This window comes from Aquarana catesbeiana, linkage group LG05, assembly GCF_042186555.1.
Source record: "Aquarana catesbeiana isolate 2022-GZ linkage group LG05, ASM4218655v1, whole genome shotgun sequence".
NCBI lineage: Eukaryota > Metazoa > Chordata > Amphibia > Anura > Ranidae > Aquarana > Aquarana catesbeiana.
Window position 1 is genome coordinate 331,526,898 of NC_133328.1, and position 18,849 is coordinate 331,545,746.

At 43.1% G+C, this 18,849-nt stretch overlaps 1 protein-coding gene across 12 annotated transcripts in view; it reads right to left on the reverse strand.

The window, feature by feature from the left end:
* The window catches only part of CDH12 (cadherin 12), a 1,995,427-nt gene that overhangs the window by 726,171 nt on the left and 1,250,407 nt on the right, over window positions 1-18,849 (reverse strand). For 11 of the 12 annotated variants that reach the window (XM_073630873.1, XM_073630871.1, XM_073630869.1 and 8 more), the window contains one exon: window positions 10,096-10,508. In XM_073630873.1, coding sequence (XP_073486974.1) covers window positions 10,096-10,422 — 327 coding nt within the window. In that variant the 5' untranslated portion in view covers window positions 10,423-10,508. Of the gene's footprint in view, window positions 1-10,095; window positions 10,513-18,849 lie in introns of all 12 variants that reach the window. The other variant, XM_073630866.1, reaches the window with a different exon arrangement.

Below are 18,849 nucleotides of genomic sequence, written 5' to 3' on the forward strand. Positions count from 1 at the left end.
TTTTACTAATGAAAGTTTTCCGGAACATTGCGCCACCTGGTGGCGGTACATAGATGACGTTTTTGCTATATGGCGCAGCAACATTGAATCTCTTGAAGCCTTTAATGAAACCATTAATAGTTTTTCATCTAACATCCAGTTTCAGATACATATTGGTGGGGACTCCGTCCCCTTTCTAGATACACGGGTTTATGTCAAGCAGGGATTGATTGAAACGGATATATACACTAAGCCCACGGATAGGAATCAGTTACTTAGGTATGATAGTTACCATCCCCCTCATGTGTTTGGGTCTATTGTCAGAAGCCAATTGCTTAGAGAGTTACACATATTGTGAGTGACATTACAATAAGAGATCAGAGATTGGATGAGATGTGCTGCAAGTTTAAAGAGCGGGGTTATCCAGAGGGCCTGATCAGACGGGAACTAAATAGAATTCTACAACCATCTGATAATTGTCAACATAATAAAAAACATCATCCTGACAGACCCAGGATCCCATTTGTCTTCCAATTCAATAGCTATAGTGATAAAATATTTAATGTATTAAGAAAGCATTGGACGATTCTAAGACGATCATACCCACAGATAGATGAATTCCAACAGATTCCCATGAAGGCTTATCGGCGCAATAAAACCCTGCGTGATTTTCTGGTGCGATCTGAATTCATACCGGAAAATCAGGAGGAGAGAAGGGTTACTTTTCTCGGTAGGAAAAAGAAGGGCTGTTACCCTTGTCTTGGTTGCGTTCAATGCAATCTGATGAAGGTAATCATTTTGATCATCCTGTAACAAAGACCAGGATAACAATAAATGGTTTCTATACATGCCAATCATCTTATGTTATTTACATTCTTATATGCCCCTGTAATTTGATTTACGTAGGTGAGACGACCCAGGAGATTAAAAGATCGTATTGCACAGCATCGTAGTACTATCCGACATCCCCAGTCAGGTCTCCCTGTGTCGCGTCATTTTGCCGAGATGGGACACAGGGACATTGACTTAAGATTTATGATATTGGAAGATATTCCCCGTGATAAAAGAGGGGGGGACAGGATTTTAAAACTTAGGAAACGTGAGGTCTGGTGGATCAATAAATTACAGTCCTTGCATCCCGATGGTATGAATAAGGACTATGATTTGTATTTATTTGTATAGGATATGACAATTGACATATGGGGATCATAGTCATGCTTTATATGTATTATACTCCCGTAGATCGCTTGGAAGGAATTCCTGTTGGGAATGTGAAATAAAAGAATACTAGCTGGAATCCTTGATGAGATCTGAGTTACGACCAAGAATGTCATTACTAATATGATAATATATTGTACGAGATGCATAATGAAAAGAGCTTATTTGCCACATAATATCGTTTTGATGGAAGATGAGAGAGGAATGTATAGTAGTATGACTAATGTATATAGTAGAATGTATTTTGAAGGTTAGGATTTTTTTCACTTGTTTTGTTGAAACAATAAGGGTTAATTACCTTAATAGGTGGTTGTTTATCTGTTTTTTAGTAAGTAAGTTGATACACAAGTGTGCGGCTGACTGGGTGTGGATAAGAGGAAATCTGTGTTTTGGCTTTTCACACACAGCCAGAATAGCCTGACGAAGAGCGATGTGCGCTCGGAACTGTACAGTGGCTTGCATGTATTAATTGAAATATCTTCAGTAAAAGACACTTTTTTGCATCAAGCATCGGTCCACGTCTTTTATTATATATATCCCAGCTTGGTGCAGCTACATCTCACTGAAGGCCATTAGTATGTCTGGAAGGCCAACAAGGAGAGGCAGACAGTCACAAGCCAATAAAAGAGGGCAAGCAGGCTCTGTGTCTAGAGGCAACAGTGCTGGTCGTGGACACGGTGCATCCTCATCAGCACGTGGCCATGGGACACGCTTGGCCTTTTTTTCAGCAGCTGGCCATGTTGAGCCGCAACATGCAAAAGACTTGGTCGAGTGGATGACCAAGCCGTCATCATCCTCCTCATCCTCTCTCACCCATGCTCAGGGTACATTGTCTGGCAAAGCAGCTGCCAACGCGGCCTCTTCCCTCAGCTCAATGGCATCAGTGACCTTCCCTAGCCCCACCATGTCCTCCTGGGGATTCCCTCGAACTATTTGACCACAGTGTTGGGTACATGCTCCAGGAGGATGCCCAGCGTTTAGAAGGCTCTGATGATGATACTGAGCTAGATGAAGGCAGTAACGTGAGCACGGACAGAGGGGGTGCCCAAGAAGGACAGCAATCTGGCAGTCATGTTCCCCCTGCTGCAGCATACTGCCAGGTTTGCTCCAGTGATGACCCCCACTAATACCTTCAGTCCTCTCTGAGACCTGCACTGAGAGCAATGAAGGTGTAGAATTAGGTGTGTCACAGCCAAGTACTTGCGGGCAATCTGCTATCGGTACACCGACGTCAGATTTTACCTGGCAAATTTCCCTGCCCCCGCTGCTGCACCGCAAAAAGAAGTTCGCTCCCAGCCATCCACATGCCCAGCGGTTGAATGCTAGCTTGGCAAAATTGCTAGCACTTTAACTGCTACCTTTTCAGTTGGTAGACTCTGCCCCCTTCCGTGAGTTTGTGGAATGTGCGGTTCCTCAGTGGCAGGTTCCCAAATGCCATTTTTTCTCAAGAAAGGCGTTTCTGGCTTTCTACTGGCATGTGGAAGGCAATGTCTAGCCCTCGCTGGACAGGGCGGTCAGCAATAAGGTGCATATTACCACTGACTCATGGTCCAGCAGGCATGGACAGGGACATTACCTAAGTATCAAGGCGCATTGGGGGACTGGGGCAGCTGGGAAGGATGCAGGACAAGGTGCAGTAGTGTTGGAGGTTGTTCTGCCACCACGCCGCCACTACTAGTGATTCTGACACACCTCTCTCCTCCACTCCCTCCTCTTCTTCTTCCTCCATGGCCTCTTCCTGTGCTTTGTCCTCAGAACCAGCGGTGCTCTGTAGGCATTCAAGGGGCTACGCAAGTACGCAGGCCAAAAGATGCCATGCGGTGCTTGAGCTGGTGTGCTTGGGGGACAGGAGCCACACTGGGGCAGAGGTTCTGTCAGCTCTGCAGGGGCAGGTTCAGGAGGTGGTTGACGCCACACCAACTTAAGGCAGAAATGGTAGTTTGTGACAATGCCACCAACCTCCTCTCTGCCCTCTGACAGGGACAAATGACCCATGTGCCCTGTTTGGCTCACCTCCTTAACTTGGTGGTGCAGCGGTCCTTGGGCAGGTACCCAGGCTTACAGGATGTCCTGAGGCAGGCCAGGAAAGTCTGTGTGCATTTCTGCCGGTCATATAATGCCAGTGCTCGGCTGGCAGACCTCCAAAATGAATTTAACCTGCCCAAGAACTGCCTAATCTGTGACATGCCCACCACGTGGAACTCAACGTTGGCCTTGCTGCAGCAGCTGCACACGCAGCAGAGGGCCATCAATGAGTACCTGTGCGACTATGGCACCAGGACAGGGTCAGGGGAGCTTGTTTTTTTGCCCACGCCAGTGGGCCATGATCAGGGATGCATGCACTGCCCTGTCACCATTTGAGGAGGCCACGAGGATGGTGAGCAGTGACAGTGCATGCATCAATGACTCTGTCCCCCTTGTCCACCTGTTGGAGCACACGCTGCATGGAATAATGGACATGGGCTTGAGGCAGAACAGAGGCAGAAAGAGGAGGACTTCCTTAGCTCTCAAGGCCCCTTTTATCCAGACAGTGTTCCTGCATGCCCGCCGATCACACAGGAAGAGGATGAGGAGGAGGAGAAGGAGGAGGAGGATTGTGTCAGTATGGAGGTGGAGCCTGGCACTCAGCATCAGCAGCAGTCTTTAAGGGATCATTTACAGTCCCAAGAAACACATGGACTTGTACGTGGCTGGGAGGAGGTGGCTGCGGATCATGTCGTCCTTAGTGACCCAGAGGACTCCGGACCGAATGCCTCAGCAAACCTATGCTGCATGGCCTCCCTGATCCTGCAAAGCCTGCGGAAGGATCCTCGTATTCGTGGTATCGAGGAGAAGGAACAATACTGGCTGGCAACCCTCCTTGATCCATGTTACAAGGGTAAGGTTGCGGACCTTATCTTGCCGTCGCAAAGGGAGCAGAGGATGAAACATCTTCGGGAGGCCTTGCTGAAAGGTCTGTGCAATGCGTTCCGAGAGACTGGAAGGTGACAAACTCCTGTTTCTGGATAACGTGTTGCTGAGGCTTTGGTCAGTCAAAGAAGGAGCGGTGGAGAAGGTGGCCGTCTGACCGATGCGTTCAGACAATTTTTTAGTCTGCAGCCCCAAGGTATGATCGGTTCCAGCAACCATCGCCAGCATCTGTTTTACATGGTGCAGGAATACCTAGGGGCAAGATCTAACTTGGACACCTTTCCCACCGAAAATACTCTGGGTTACTGGGTCTTGAGGAGGGATCACTGGCCAGAGCTTGCACAGTATGCAATTGAGCTACTGACCTGTCCTGCATCCAGCCTTCTTTCGGGATGCACATTCAGTGCCGCTGAAGGCTTTGTAACCAATCACAGGGTGTGTCTGTCCACCAACTCAGTCGATCGACTGGCCTTCATAAAAATGAATCAGTCTTGAAACACCACCAGCTACCAAGCACCTGATGCTGATGTAACCGAATAATTTTTTTGAAATGTCAGATCCCTTCCAAGACTGCCTATGCTGAGTGACTATCCTGTTTTGCTGAGTAATTATCCTCTTCCTCCTCAATGATCATGCTGATAGCTTGTAAGAACATTTTTGGTTCTGGGCGCCGCTACAAGTGCCTAAGGCCCAATTTTTCAGCCCCTGTTTAACAGGGGCATGTAATTACAATTTTTGATGCAAATCTTTGCAGCAGGGCTAGTTCTTGCGCTCCAACTAGAGTATCTGTGAGGGGTTGCAGTGTTGTGGCACCAGTGCCTAAGGCCCAAATTTTCAGCCCCTGTTCAACAGGGACATGTAATTAGAATTCTTGATCTAATATTTCACAGCAGGGCCCGTTTCTGCGCCCACCAAGAGTAACTGTGAGGACTTACAGTGTTGTGGCACCAGCACCACCACCACTACCACCACCAAAGGCCCAATTTTTCTGCCCCTGTTCAACAGGGGCATGTAATTACAATTCTTGATGTAATATTTCACAGCAGGGCCCGGTGAGGGCTTACAGTGTTGTGGCCACAACAACACCTAAGGCCCAAATTTCTGCTGAGTATATAGGGCAGGCCCCTACTTTCAAACATCCAACCTTCAAACGACTCCTACTTGCAAACAGAAGGAGACAACAGGAAGTGAGATGAAATCTACCCCTAGGAAGGGAAATTCTCTCCTGTAAGAGTTAATATGGGAAAAACATTTCTCCTTTACACTGATGCTTTATCACCAATCCTTGTTTCACTAAAAACCCCAAAATTTTTAAAAAACATTTGTCATTGGGACAAAAAGTGAGGTTAAATCTTCTGAAGAGGAGCACAGACAGCAAAACAAATGTCACAGGGGTGATAACCCTTCCCTATGTTTTCCAAAAAGCTTAAAATAGATTTTTTGGCTGGAGCTAAACACGTTAAAAATGTACCAGTTCAAAATTACAAACAGATTCTACTTAACAACAAACCTACAGTCCCTGTCTTGTTTGCACCGCCTGTATACTGCTGTGCAGAGTATATAGGGCCTGGGGGCCACACACCTTTCCTTTTTTATTTTGGGTGTGGGGTTCCCCTTAATATCAATACAAGACCCAAAGGGCCTGGTAATGGACTAGGGGGTACCCATGCCGTTTGTCTCACTGATTTTCATCCATATTGCCAGGACCCGACATTACATTAAAGCCGCAAGCAGTTTTAAATGACTTTTATTCCTTTAAAAATTTCATTTTGTGCAGGGACTGTTCTAAGCATGGGAAACACGGACCACTCTACAGGCATACTATAGACAACCCCCAGGTACGATATTTAAAAGAATATTTCACTTTTTTTTACTTTAAGCATCATTAAAATCACTGCTCCCGAAAAAACGGCCGTTTTTAAAACTTTTTTTTGCATTGATACATGTCCCCTGGGGCAGGACCCGGGTCCCCAAACCCTTTTTAGGACAATACCATGCAAAATAGCCTTAAAAATGAGCACTTTTGATTTTGAACGTTTGAGTCCCATAGAGGTCAATAGGGTTCTAACGTTCGTGCAAATTTTCGGTCCGTTTGCAGGTTCTGGTGCGAACTGGGGGGTGTTCGGCTCATCCCTACTGCTAGTTTAATGCCATTTACTTCTGTGTGTGTTACTGCCCTTTTAAAGCCATATAGTTTTGTGTGCATTACTGCCAGTTCAACGCTATTTACTTCTGTGTGTGTTACTGCTAGTTTAACGCCATAGTTTTATGTGCATTACTGCCAGTTTAACGTCATATAGTTCTGTGCGCGTTACTGCCAGTTTAACGCCATATTGTTTTGTGTGCATTACTGCCAGTTTAACGCCATTTACCAGTTTAACGCCATATAGTTCTGTGGGCATTACTGTCAGTTTAATGCTATATAGTTTTGTGTGCGTTACTGCCAGTTTAACGGCATATAATTTTGTGTGCGCTACTGTACGTTTGGCGCATTATATTGCAGTATATTATAGTGTATCCATGGAGTGTGTCTGTGTAGTGTGAGTACTCAAATTAAAGTGCACCAAACACCTCTTTACATTAATTAAAGTGCATCTAAGTACAGATTTCAACTTTTTCTTTACATTTGCTTATAAGCACCGCCCCCTCCCTCCCAATAATGTCTGGGAAGACAACAAGGAGAGGCAGACGTTCCCTTTGCACTGTAAGGAGGCCAGCAACAAATGTGTCCACAGGCATAGGTGGACGTGGTGGTCAGTCCTCAGGCAGGGCATCATTTCCTCTGTTGAGTTTGCCCATGCTGTCAAGCCACAGCATGCAGAGGAGGTCCTGGACTGGCTTACTAAACCTTCCTCATCCTCGTCATCCTCTGTCACGCAAGCAGAGACAAGTGTGCAGTCACCTGCAGTTTCCAGAGTGGATAAACCTGCCTCCTTGTCCACATCTATTCCTGCCACAGCCCCAACATCAGCCATTGAGGAGTCAGCTGAGTTATTTGGCCATAGCATTAGCCACTTGCTCCTTAATGATGCCCAGCCATTATTGGAATTAGATGTTGGTTCTGAGGTTGAGGATGACAGGAACATAAACCTAGAGAGAGGGAGGAACACTGGTAGACAAATTGGCATTCATGTTCCCCAAGCCGCAGCGTATTGCCAAGTTGTCTCCAGTGATAATTATGAAGATGGAGGAGAGGCGGCACAACACCAAGGAGGCCAACATCAAGAAAGAGTAGAGAGCAGCCACGCTATTCCATCATATTCTGCAGCTGTTATCTCCCGGATCACTCCCCAAAGCTCAGCTGTCTGGGGCTTTTTCAGCACATCTGCAGCAGATTGCATTGTTGCTATCTCCAAACTGTGTCTCAGGCACATCAAATGTGGCAAAAACACCAACCATTTGTGCATCACATGCTTAACAAGGCATTTAACGTCCAACCACTCAGCCCATTGGCAAGAGCACCTAAAAGCCACACAAAAGGGGCAAAAATCTGTCCCTCCTCCTTACCCACTTTAGTCTGCCCCTGCAATACTGAGTCATTACCTCTCAGCAGCCTCCACTGACAGGGATGATGGTATAGCACAGGGTGTCCCAGGTCCTAGCAGCACATCTGTCAGCAGCACACCACCAGCTGTGGACTGTAGCCGGCAAATTTCTCTGCCCCATCTGCTGCAGTGGAAAAAAAAAAAACAGTCCCAGTGTCTAAATGCAAGCTTGTCAAAGCTGTTGGCTCTCCAACTTCTGCCTTTCAGCCTGGTGGATTCTGCCCCCTTTCGTGAATTCGCACAATGTGCTGTACTACAATGGCAGGTTCCCAGATGCTACTACTTTACACGTAAGGCCGTTATATCTCTCTACATCATGCGGAAGGGAATGTTCTGGTATTGTTGGGCAAGGCAGTCAGCCGTAAAAAATCCACCTTACTGCTGACACATGGTCCAGCAAGCATGGGCAGGGACAATATATTTAGTTCATAGCACACTGGGTAACAACTCGAAAGGATGCAAGACAGGGCTCGGTGCTGCTGAATGTTGTGCCCCCACGTCTCCATACAGCTGATGGTGATGGTGATGATTCCAGACCTGTGAGCACTACCCCCTCCTCCTCCTCCTCCGCCACCTCCATGCCCTCCTCTGCAGAAGTGTCCTATGAACATCATGTACCCCCTAAGCATTCAAAGGGCTATTCCCAGAGTGAGGCTTAAAGGTGCCATGCAGTGCTTCAGCTGGTGTGTTTAGGGAATAGGAACCACACCGGAGCAGAGATTCTTGCAGCTCTGCAGGGACAAGCCCAGAGGTGGGTTCACACCATGCCAGCTGGAGCCAGGAATGGTGGTGTCTGATAATGGCTCAAACCTCCTGTCCGACCTTAGACAGGGAAAGTTGACACATGTGCCATGCCTGGCACATGTCCTCAATTTGGTGGTGCAGCATTTCCTAAGTATGTACCCAGAGTTGCAAGATGTACTAAAGCAGTCCAGAAGAGTCTGTAGCCATTTCAGGCGATCTTGCACAGCCAGTGCTCAGTTGGCTGAAATTTAGCGGGAAATCCACCTACCCACCTGATTTGTGACATGCCCACCAGGTGGAACTCAACTTTGGTGATCCTGCAGCGGCAATACATGCAGCAGAGGGCTGTCAATGAGTACCTGTGCCAGTACGGCACAGCGACAGGCTCAGGCCACCTCGGCTTTTTTCCCCATGCCAATGGCTGATCATTAAGGATGCATGCACTGTATTGTCATAATTTGAGGAGGCCACAAGGATGGTGCCAAGTAACAGTGCATGCATCAGTGACACAATCCCTGTTGTGTTCCTGTTTGAGCAGACTCTGCTTGGCATTATGGACAGGGCACTGGAGGCAAAGCAGCAGGAGGAAGAGGAGGACTTCCTTTCCTCTCAAGGCCCACTTTATCCAGACACCATTATTCCTATGTCACAGAACACACAGGAGGAGAGAGGGGAGGAGAATGAGGAGGAGGATTCTGGCGCTTTCATAGGCTTTGAAGAAGAGGAAGATTATTGCTGCAGCAGATTCTAGACATGGTACAGATCTGCCACTTTACAGGTAGACTAAGGGAACCCCCCAGGCACTATATTGGAAGGAATTTTTCATCTTTATGCTTTCACTTTAAAAATCATAAAAATCACTGCTCATTTATAAATGACGTTTTTCACAAACTTTTTTTTTTTTATTGATACGTGTCCCCCAGGGCAGGACCCAGACCCCTATACCCATTTTATGCCCAATTACTTACATATAAGCCTTCAAAATAGGCACTTTTGATTTTTGACGTTCAGGTTCCATTGAGTTTAATGGGGTTCGTTATTCGGGTCTGTACTTTCGTGATGTCTGAAAGTTCTGGTGAGAAATGAACAGGGATCTGTCGGCCCATCCCTATTTGTCAGAAGTTGTCCCTATTTGCCCCTGAAGTTGTTCAGAAGTCAAGTGGGCACCCCATAATTTTCAATCCATATCCAAGTTATTATCCCTCAATAAATAACAAAAACAAAGTCACAGACTGTTTCTCTCACTCTGAGTGCCTGTGGAAAGTTGGTGTGCCTGGCTCTGCAGGGTGGGGGATCCCAGTTCATCTGTGGCCATTAAAGAAGTGTGTTAAATGTGCTACACAACAGTAAAGTAATAACTTACCTAAACAGACAAACTATGAAATGTACACACTTGTATATGTATAGAGTATATGTATATGTAGAGATTACTGGGCGCTGGACATACAATAGAAGTCATGTACATAAAAAAATGTTTTAGATATACAAATAAACAATAGACAAATACATACATAATAATAAGTTAGATAGATAGATAGATAGATAGATAGATAGATAGATAGATAGATAGATAGATAGATAGATAGATAGATAGATAGATAGATAGTAATTCATTAGTAGTGTACTAATGAATAATAACTAATAGCTATGGAACATTGCATTTCTCAGTTACGTTAAAAAAACAAAAGAGGTACAATACCTTTCCCACATATTGTGGTTCAGACCCCATATATTCTTCAAGCACAAAGAATTGATTCCATACCCATCCACGCTTAACTCTCTGTGCAAATGTTCTCCTGCCCGACATTGTGATAATAACATTTTCCTTTTGCTTGAATGCTGAAGTTTGTGGTGGTTGCTGTGAATGTAGTGGCGTTAAAAGACCTCCATCAAACAGGAACCAAAGAAGCAGCGATAAGCAGTTCCTTGTAAGCATTGGAAATGCTGTCCCTACAGCCCCGTAGTTAAAACTCCAACACTTGTAGAACTGTAGGATCCAGCTTGAACTGTGCTTGTTCCTCACCATAAAACTCTTACTGTTGCAAAATACACATAAAAAGTATTTCCTTCGGTGACACGCTTGTCATCTTATTGATATTCACCAATGGTTTTCTGTAATTACACACACACCAAATGAATATTAAATTGTGCAGTTCCTAATTATTAAAATTTAGACAATGACAAATAACATTTGTATTTAAATAGTATGAATGACAGCAGCTGTAAATAAACAACAAGATGTATTATAATTATTAAAAATAAATAAATAAGTAAAAATGCAGCAAACATAAAAGGAAGTATTGAAGCTAATAATGTGCATGTCTTTGCATGCGTGGGAGATCCCATGTGGACTAAACATTCTTAATATCTCTGCTAGAAACAGAATATTTATGAACATGTCAAGCTGGGACTTCACTGTTTAGAATCATAATAAAAAAAAAGGTTTACGGTAACTAATGAGCAGTGTTTTATTTAACACAAGCTATGTCTGTGCTTTGTGCTATCTTTGAAAAGGTAGACATACCTGCATTTCACTCTGAGACTTTTATGTAGCTAAGAGCTTGTTGTAAACAGTGAATGTAATTCTTGTAGAAATCATCATCATTAAAACATCAGTTTGGCTTTAAAATAGACCACATTTCAATGAAAGTGTTTAAAAGAAGAGATGCATAATCTATGCATGTCACTCAGGTTAGTATTTAATAACTACATTGTTGTAGTTATGAGTCATGTATGAATTTTTATTTTTTTTTCCCGCTATAGGCAAGAATGACAGTTTGCATATAAGTTCCAGTTCTATAAAGTGGCAAAGTACAGATGTAGCTTTCTGTAGCAGCCACAATACAGTGGAGGACAATTTGTGGGGCTTAACAGGCGGTGTAAATCATTAGAAATCCCACACACTAATAATATTTTTAGTGACGTTTGTTGTTCAAAAAAGTCTAGTTCCACTACATCAGCAAATAGGTGTTGATTGAAGAACACTTTAACTGTAATACACAAGGCAAGCAGCCTACATTTAGTAAAAAGAAAAAAATCAGCACAAAAAAATCAGGGTCACTACTTACTATTAATGTGATATGTCCCCTGTGCTTCTAGGTTTTAATTTTTGAATAGATATAGATATAGATATAGATAGATAGATAGATAGATAGATAGATAGATAGATAGATAGATAGATAGAGAGAGAGAGAGAGAGAGAGAGAGAGAGAGAGAGAGAGAGAGAGATACTCTACTTGAGAAACCTGATGTAAAGAGGGACTCTACTGGGGACACCTGATGTAAAGTGGGACTTTATTGTGGACACCTAATATAAAGGGGGACTCTATTGAGGACACTTGATGTAAAGGGGGAAAAAAAACAGGGAGGGGGAAGTGTCGACCTGAGTGTATGCTCATCAAAGTAAAGTGCAGTCCTGGCATTCCACATGACTCTGCGGGTCCCACCGTTGTTCCAGATAGCTGGAGGATTGGGCAGCTAGCTGGGATGGATCACAGTGTTTCTCCAGGAGCAAGGAACCAGGAAGCTCCACATTGACCAGCATGGACCGTGGAACAGGAAGTAATGTCACCGGCATCTGACTGGACCAAGGCAGGGCTGGAATCTTGTCAATCAGAGCTGCAGTGGTGAAGGCTACAGGCTCGGAGCTGGTTGCTTCTTGTATTGGCCTGCTGCCCTCTAGAGGAGGACAGCTATATATATATATATATATTATATATATATATATATATATACACACACCATGGAGAGCATGAGAGTGCCTGCCAGGGGGACTCAATGAGGAGTTAGACACATACACCTTGTTATAACAGATCACACGCCAATTTCTGGTTTGTCCCCCCTTCCTCCCTTCCCGTTACCCCTGTCTCTCCCGCCACAAACGCGTCTGTCTCTGCTCTACCGGTTGGGGGTGCTATAGTAAATATATTGTTTTCATATATATATATATATATATATATATATATATATATATATATATATATATATATATATATATATATATATATATATATATATATATATATATACACACACATATTGCATGATCCATCATTAGGTGCACTCCACTCGGTATCCACATCATGAGGGAACACGCACACATATACATCCCTTGTATACCAATTAGGGGGAACGCAGCACCAATTTTATCATTACCGTTCATTATTATTATTATTATTATTCTTTACACTACAGCCTGTTCCCCCTCCCCCTCTTCATGTTTACATGTATACTAACCCCCCTTTTTTATTATTTTACTTGCCAGGCCCTTCATATATTGTTAACCTCTTCAATAGGCCTCTATACATATAGAAGATAATTATGCTTCAAATATTTCCATCTGTATCAGTTTAATTTTTTTAGCCAATCCAAGACTGTTAACCCCTGCTTCACCTGCCCCTTTTTCCCTAAATAGTTTACTGAATGGTCTGCTGGTCATTCTAGTTCCACGGCCACACCCACATGCTCTCCATTGTGTACATATAACTATCCTCCTCTAGAGGGCAGCAGGCCAATAGAAAGAGCAGCCAACGCCGAGCATGTAGCCTTAACCACTGCAGCCCTGATTGACAAGATTCCAGCCCTGCCTTGGTCCAATCAGATGCCAGTGACATCACTTCCTGTTCCACGGTCCATGCTGGTCAGTGTGGAGCTTCCTGGTTCCTTGCTGCTGGTCCTGGAGAAACACTGTGATCCATTCCAGTCAGCTGCCCAATCCTCCAGCTATCCGGAACAGCGGTGGGACCCACAGAGCCATGTGGAATGCCAGGACTGCACTTTACTTTGAAAAGCATGCGTCTTCTATCATTTTGTAAGTGTTTTTAATCTTATCCTATTAAAGTCATCATTTTAATGCTACACTCAGGTCGGCGCCTCCCCCTCCCTGTTTTTTCCTTACATGCCTTGCAGAGTTCTGAACACACTCTGAAGGATGTCTGCCTTCATTTTGTAATCTTTAATTCCCCTTTCTTTTTCAAACACCCACCTAAGGATACATCACCATCCAGCTATTACAGCCACAAACTATACCCCTAAGGTTTACTCCATCTGGAGCGCCAGATAAACACTTATGCCCTGTACACACGGTCGGATTTTCCGACGGAAAATGTGTGATAGGACCTTGTTGTCGGAAATTCCGACCGTGTGTGGGCTCCATCACACATTTTTCCAGCGGAATTTCCGACACACAAAGTTTGAGAGCTTGCTATAAAATTTTCCGACAACAAAATCCATTGTCGCAAATGTGGGGTCGCACCGATTCGGATGTTGCCATTGCCGACAATTACTGCCGATTTGGCATGCGATTTGACATGTCAAATTGCATGCCAAATCACATCAATGTGAACCAGGGCTAAAAGAAAGGTAAAAACAGTATTAATTTAAAAAAAAAAAAAAAACTTTTTTGTTTTTGGGGGGGGGGGGGGGAGGGTTGGACACACACTGCTTTAACAAGCTAAGGGAGAGATTTACTAATACAGAAGCATGCAAAATCTGGTACAGCTGTATATGGTAGTCAATCAGCTTCTAATTTCAACTTGTTCTATTAAGCTTTGACAATTAAATCTGGACGCTGATTGGTTTCTGTGCAGAGCTGCATCAGATTTTGCATGCTGCAGTTTTAGTAAATCCCCCCTCCCCCTTACTGTTAGTCAAAGTTCACATGCAATATACAGTATATATAAGGACTTTACTATACTTGTACACTTTAATTTCTTAATGGCATGAGATCTTTGTCACTCATTAGCAACACATTGATTTTTATTAGATATTTCACACAAGGGAATTACGTTTAGTAGTATGGTAAACTCATATGCTCTAAACCAGTCACATTAGCTGCACTTTATAGTTATAATTGCTTCCTTCTCTACAGTGGGATGTGTGATTAATCATTCAATGGGAGCAATTATTTGCTTGATGTTCAGTCAATATATCTGTCCAGCAGATATCTGATGGCTATGAATGAAACCATATATACATAATTTATATTTATTGTGAATGTTGCCGCCCCTTGACATATGTTGTATGAAACTTAGATTAGGCACAAGTTCAATATTACTTTATCAAAACTGTAAGTTGTTAATGTTACATTTTAAATTTTTAATATGCTATATCATAATGGCTCATTATTTGTAATAGTGTACCTATTCATATTAAAATTGTATAGTTGATCAATAACAATAACTATAAAATTTTACGTTAAAAGTCAATGGTGATTTAAATTAGAGTGTTTGATGGATATCATATGCACTGCCTAATAAATATGTTCTAATGCGTCCATGTAAAATCCAACTCCAGCAACCCTTTTTTTGCTTTGGATTGAGCAACTCTGCCAGGATTTTTGCTCTCATGTGTCTCTATTGGGGGAGATTTTCCCTCACTTCCTGTCAGGGCAGGAAGTGATAGAAAACCTCTCAATGACTACACCCATAAAAATAAAACATATTTAGTAGAGATTGCAATGGTTAGAATTAGGGATGCACCTATACCAGTATCAGTATCGGTGTCGATACCAAGCATTTGTGATAGTATCAGTACTTGCCTACTCTGAAGACACAAATCTGCAGAAAATCTAATAGTGTGCGTATAGGGTCTAAGAAAGGCAAGCAGACCATCCAACTCAATTCTCCAGAAAGGTGATAATGCACATAGAGAGTTAAATGGCAAGCAGTTGAAAAAACCCCTAAAGTGGTTGTAAATCCTTACATATACCCAGCGAATTGACTGGCCTCAGGTGAAATATAGAGATTAAACAAATCCTCCTATTTACATTGTACCTGCCTGCAGTCTTCTCTACATCCGTTCAAGTCCAGAATGTATAAAGCTTGTCTGAGCTGTCAGAAAACAGGGGGTGGAGAGCTGAAGCTGATTGGAAGGAAGGGACCCACACCCCTCCACACAGCACACAGAAACAGAGCCAAGTGTCAATCAGCTGGAGCTCCCACTTCTGCCACATTTTTTCTTTTAGTGTCAGGAAAACCTGTCAGAAGTTCTTCATGATGATAGCAGATGAGTGAAGCAGCAGACAGAAATGAGACTTAGTGCTCTGGATTGAGACAAGTACACACTATAGAGGGATATGCTTTGCTTGTATTACATGTCTGAGCTTTACAACCACTTTAAAGCACAACTGAAATGTTATTTTAACCGCTTAGCTACTGCCCACCATAGATTTACTGCGGCAGGGCGGCCACTCTATACCAGGTCATGTACCTGGTGCGTGATCTGACAGTTCCGGATCTGGGGCACGTGAGCACCACCAGCGACCCACTCCTGCTAAGATTTGACACAGCAGAAGCCAATCAGCAGGTCCGGTGAATGCGATGTCCGCCGGGACCCGCTGATCGTTTAGGAGAAGGGCAAAGCACTTCCCCCACAGTTAGCAATCACTCCTAAGGAACACATTTAATACTTTGATCGCTCCTGATGTTAACCAATTTCCTGCCAGTATCATTAGTACAGTAACAGTGCATTTTTTTTATCACTGATCACTGTATTACAGGTATTCCTGTGTCACTGGTCCCCAAAAAGTGTCAAAAATGTCAGTTAGATGTCCGATTTGTCCGCCGCAATGTTGCAGTCTTGCTATAAGTCACTGATCGACACCATTACTAGTAAAAAATACAAATAAAAAAAAATTAAAATATACCATAATTTGTAGACGCTGAAACTTTTGTGCGAACCAATCAATATACATGTATTGGGATTTTTTTTTAACCACTTAAGCCCTGAACCATTTGGCTGCGCAAAGACCAGAGTACATTTTGCGATTCGGCACTGCGGTGCTTTAACTGACAATTGTGCAGTTGTGCAACGTGGCTGCCAAACAAAATTGACGTCCTTTTTTCCCCACAAATATAGCTTTCTTTTGGTGGTATTCGATCACCTCTGCATTTTTTATTTTTTGCGCTATAAACAAAAAATTAGCGACAATTTTGAAAAAAACGCATTATTTTTTAATTTTTGCTATAATAAATATTCCCCAAAAATATAGAAAAAACTTTTTTTTGCTCAGTTTAGGCCGATATGTATTCTACATATTTTTGTTAAAATCAATCGCAATAAGCGTTTATTGATCAGTTTGAGCAAAAGCTATAGCGTCTACAAAATAAGGGATAGTTTTATGGCGTTTTTATTAATTATTTTTTTTTTACTAGTAATGGCGGTGATCAGCAATTTTTATCGTCACTACGACATTATGGCGGACAGATCGGACAATTTTGGTGTGATTTTGGGACCATTCACATTTTATACAGCGATCAGGGCAATTAAAAATGTATTGATTACTGATAGGGGAATCAATTGGGCCCGTGCACCTGTGTTCTCTCTGAGCGGCTACTGTCATGGCGGGGTTCTGTGGAGAGGCTTGGGATGGCCTTATGTCTAAGATCCAGTCATCCCAGACAGAGGCCAATATTCCTGATGCAGTGCCTTTTTGAGGTTGCAACACCTTCTTGAAAAGAAGGTACGTATTTATTGGCATAAGTCATATTTCGAAAAATATTCTGAAAACTCAATTGTTCCTTGGGGTTTAAGAATTCAAATTTTTCCTAACATCAAAAAGGTTAATGATTCCCTAAAACAATCTTGGGAACATAACCTCCAAATGTGTTCATTTTAAATTATTTCCTACTATTACTGTAAACAGTATGAGTCAGAACTTGCTTAGTTAGACCTTCAGATCAACAATTGGTATCAAGAACTTGTTCTCCATGTGACTTCCACCAGGCGTGAATCTGAACTGCGGGTGCACCTGGAGGAATACACCCTTGGTGTGATCAACACCAAGGAAAACAAGTTTCTTCGTATCAAATCAGTCCATGATAATGGCTATGCGTATAAATGGAGTCAAACATCCTCTAACAAATCTAGTTCTAAACCCTCCAATCCCGGTGGACTCAAAACTGACACTGTTGCACCTGATGCACCTAATAATATCTCTTTCTTCTTTTTCACCTAGTAACTCAACCACCTATCGTGAATTATCCCAGGATAGATTACCTAAAAAAAGAAAAGGAGACCTACTTCAGTTTCTATGGACTCTCTTCATCGTACTTTTAGACCCACTCCTACTCGACAACCTTCGGGGGTTCGTACCCATTCTAACAACATGCACTCTTCCACTCCTTTCCCTTTCCCTGGGAAAATTTCTTCCACATCTTCATCACTTCAGCCACAGCCACACTCTTCTATTGGCGTCACCAACTCTGGCGCTTCATTAGTGCCTCCTACTATCACTCGTAGGGTAAGTGAACCCACTTTATCTACCTTATTTCCTGCAAGCACCCAATCAATTGATCCTAAACTTGCACTGATTTTTTTAGGGAAGAATCCTGATCAGACGCACAATCATGCACAACCCTTGCAAACCCAGGGGCCCCTGGACTAGAGGTTTTAAATCTGTCCTCAGTTCCTCTTAACTGATGAACAAATTTTTGTGCTCAAACTTGGATTAACGTTTTGCCCTACCACTGATCTTGACAGATTCCCACTAATTAAAGACATACACCTGTTTGCTAGACACCTGATGTTCAAAGTCATTTATGATAAACCTATGGCAATTGAACCCTCCAACCCCTCTTCACTTGAACTTTCTCTAATTGAATGACAGACCGTGGAGGATATTATGTCATTATGGGAGGAGGGTCACATTAGTGACGACAAGCCACCCAACACAATGTTGTCTGGTGTTGTCGTGCCTGGTGTCTCCTTTCCCCCACCAACCTCCTTTAATCCCAAGTCTCGTGCGTTTCCATCACTTCAGTCCAACCCCAATATTTGGGCGTTTGTTCAACAAACCACCCAGGAGATTAAACTCCTTAATCTGGACAATTCTGAGGGACATAATTTATCCCTCAAACATCGTAAAGCTCTCAGGGACCTTCAATGTCACCCTAGCTTAATCATCAAGCCGGCCGATAAAGGTGGCAATGTCGTTCCCATGGATGTCCAGGCTTATGAACGCATGTGCCTGGACATCCTTGACAATCGACATTGGTACCGGCCCATTTCCAAAACTTTGATTCAAAACTTTACTCATGAATACTATAATCTAATATTCAAGGCTTATCAACTTGGCACTATTGATCTAAACACTTGGAATTATTTGAATGTAAAGGATCCCAAGACACCTACTTTCTACTCCCTTCCCAAAGTGCATAAGTCCCTACAGCACCCTCCTGGATGACCGATTGTATCCTGTAACCAAGAATGCCAGTGCCTTAGTAGACAAATATTTAAATCCACATGTCACGTCCTTATTTTCCTATGTCCAGGACACCATTGACCTACTTAGAACTATAGATGGTAAAATACTTCCCCCTCACACTTGGTTGGTAGCCTTGGATGTGGAAAGTTTATATAACTGTATTCCACATACAAAAGGTTTGGATGTAATTCGTGAACAATTGAGTGAACGTGGACCATCGTCCAGTTCATATAGCCAGTTTGTTCTTCA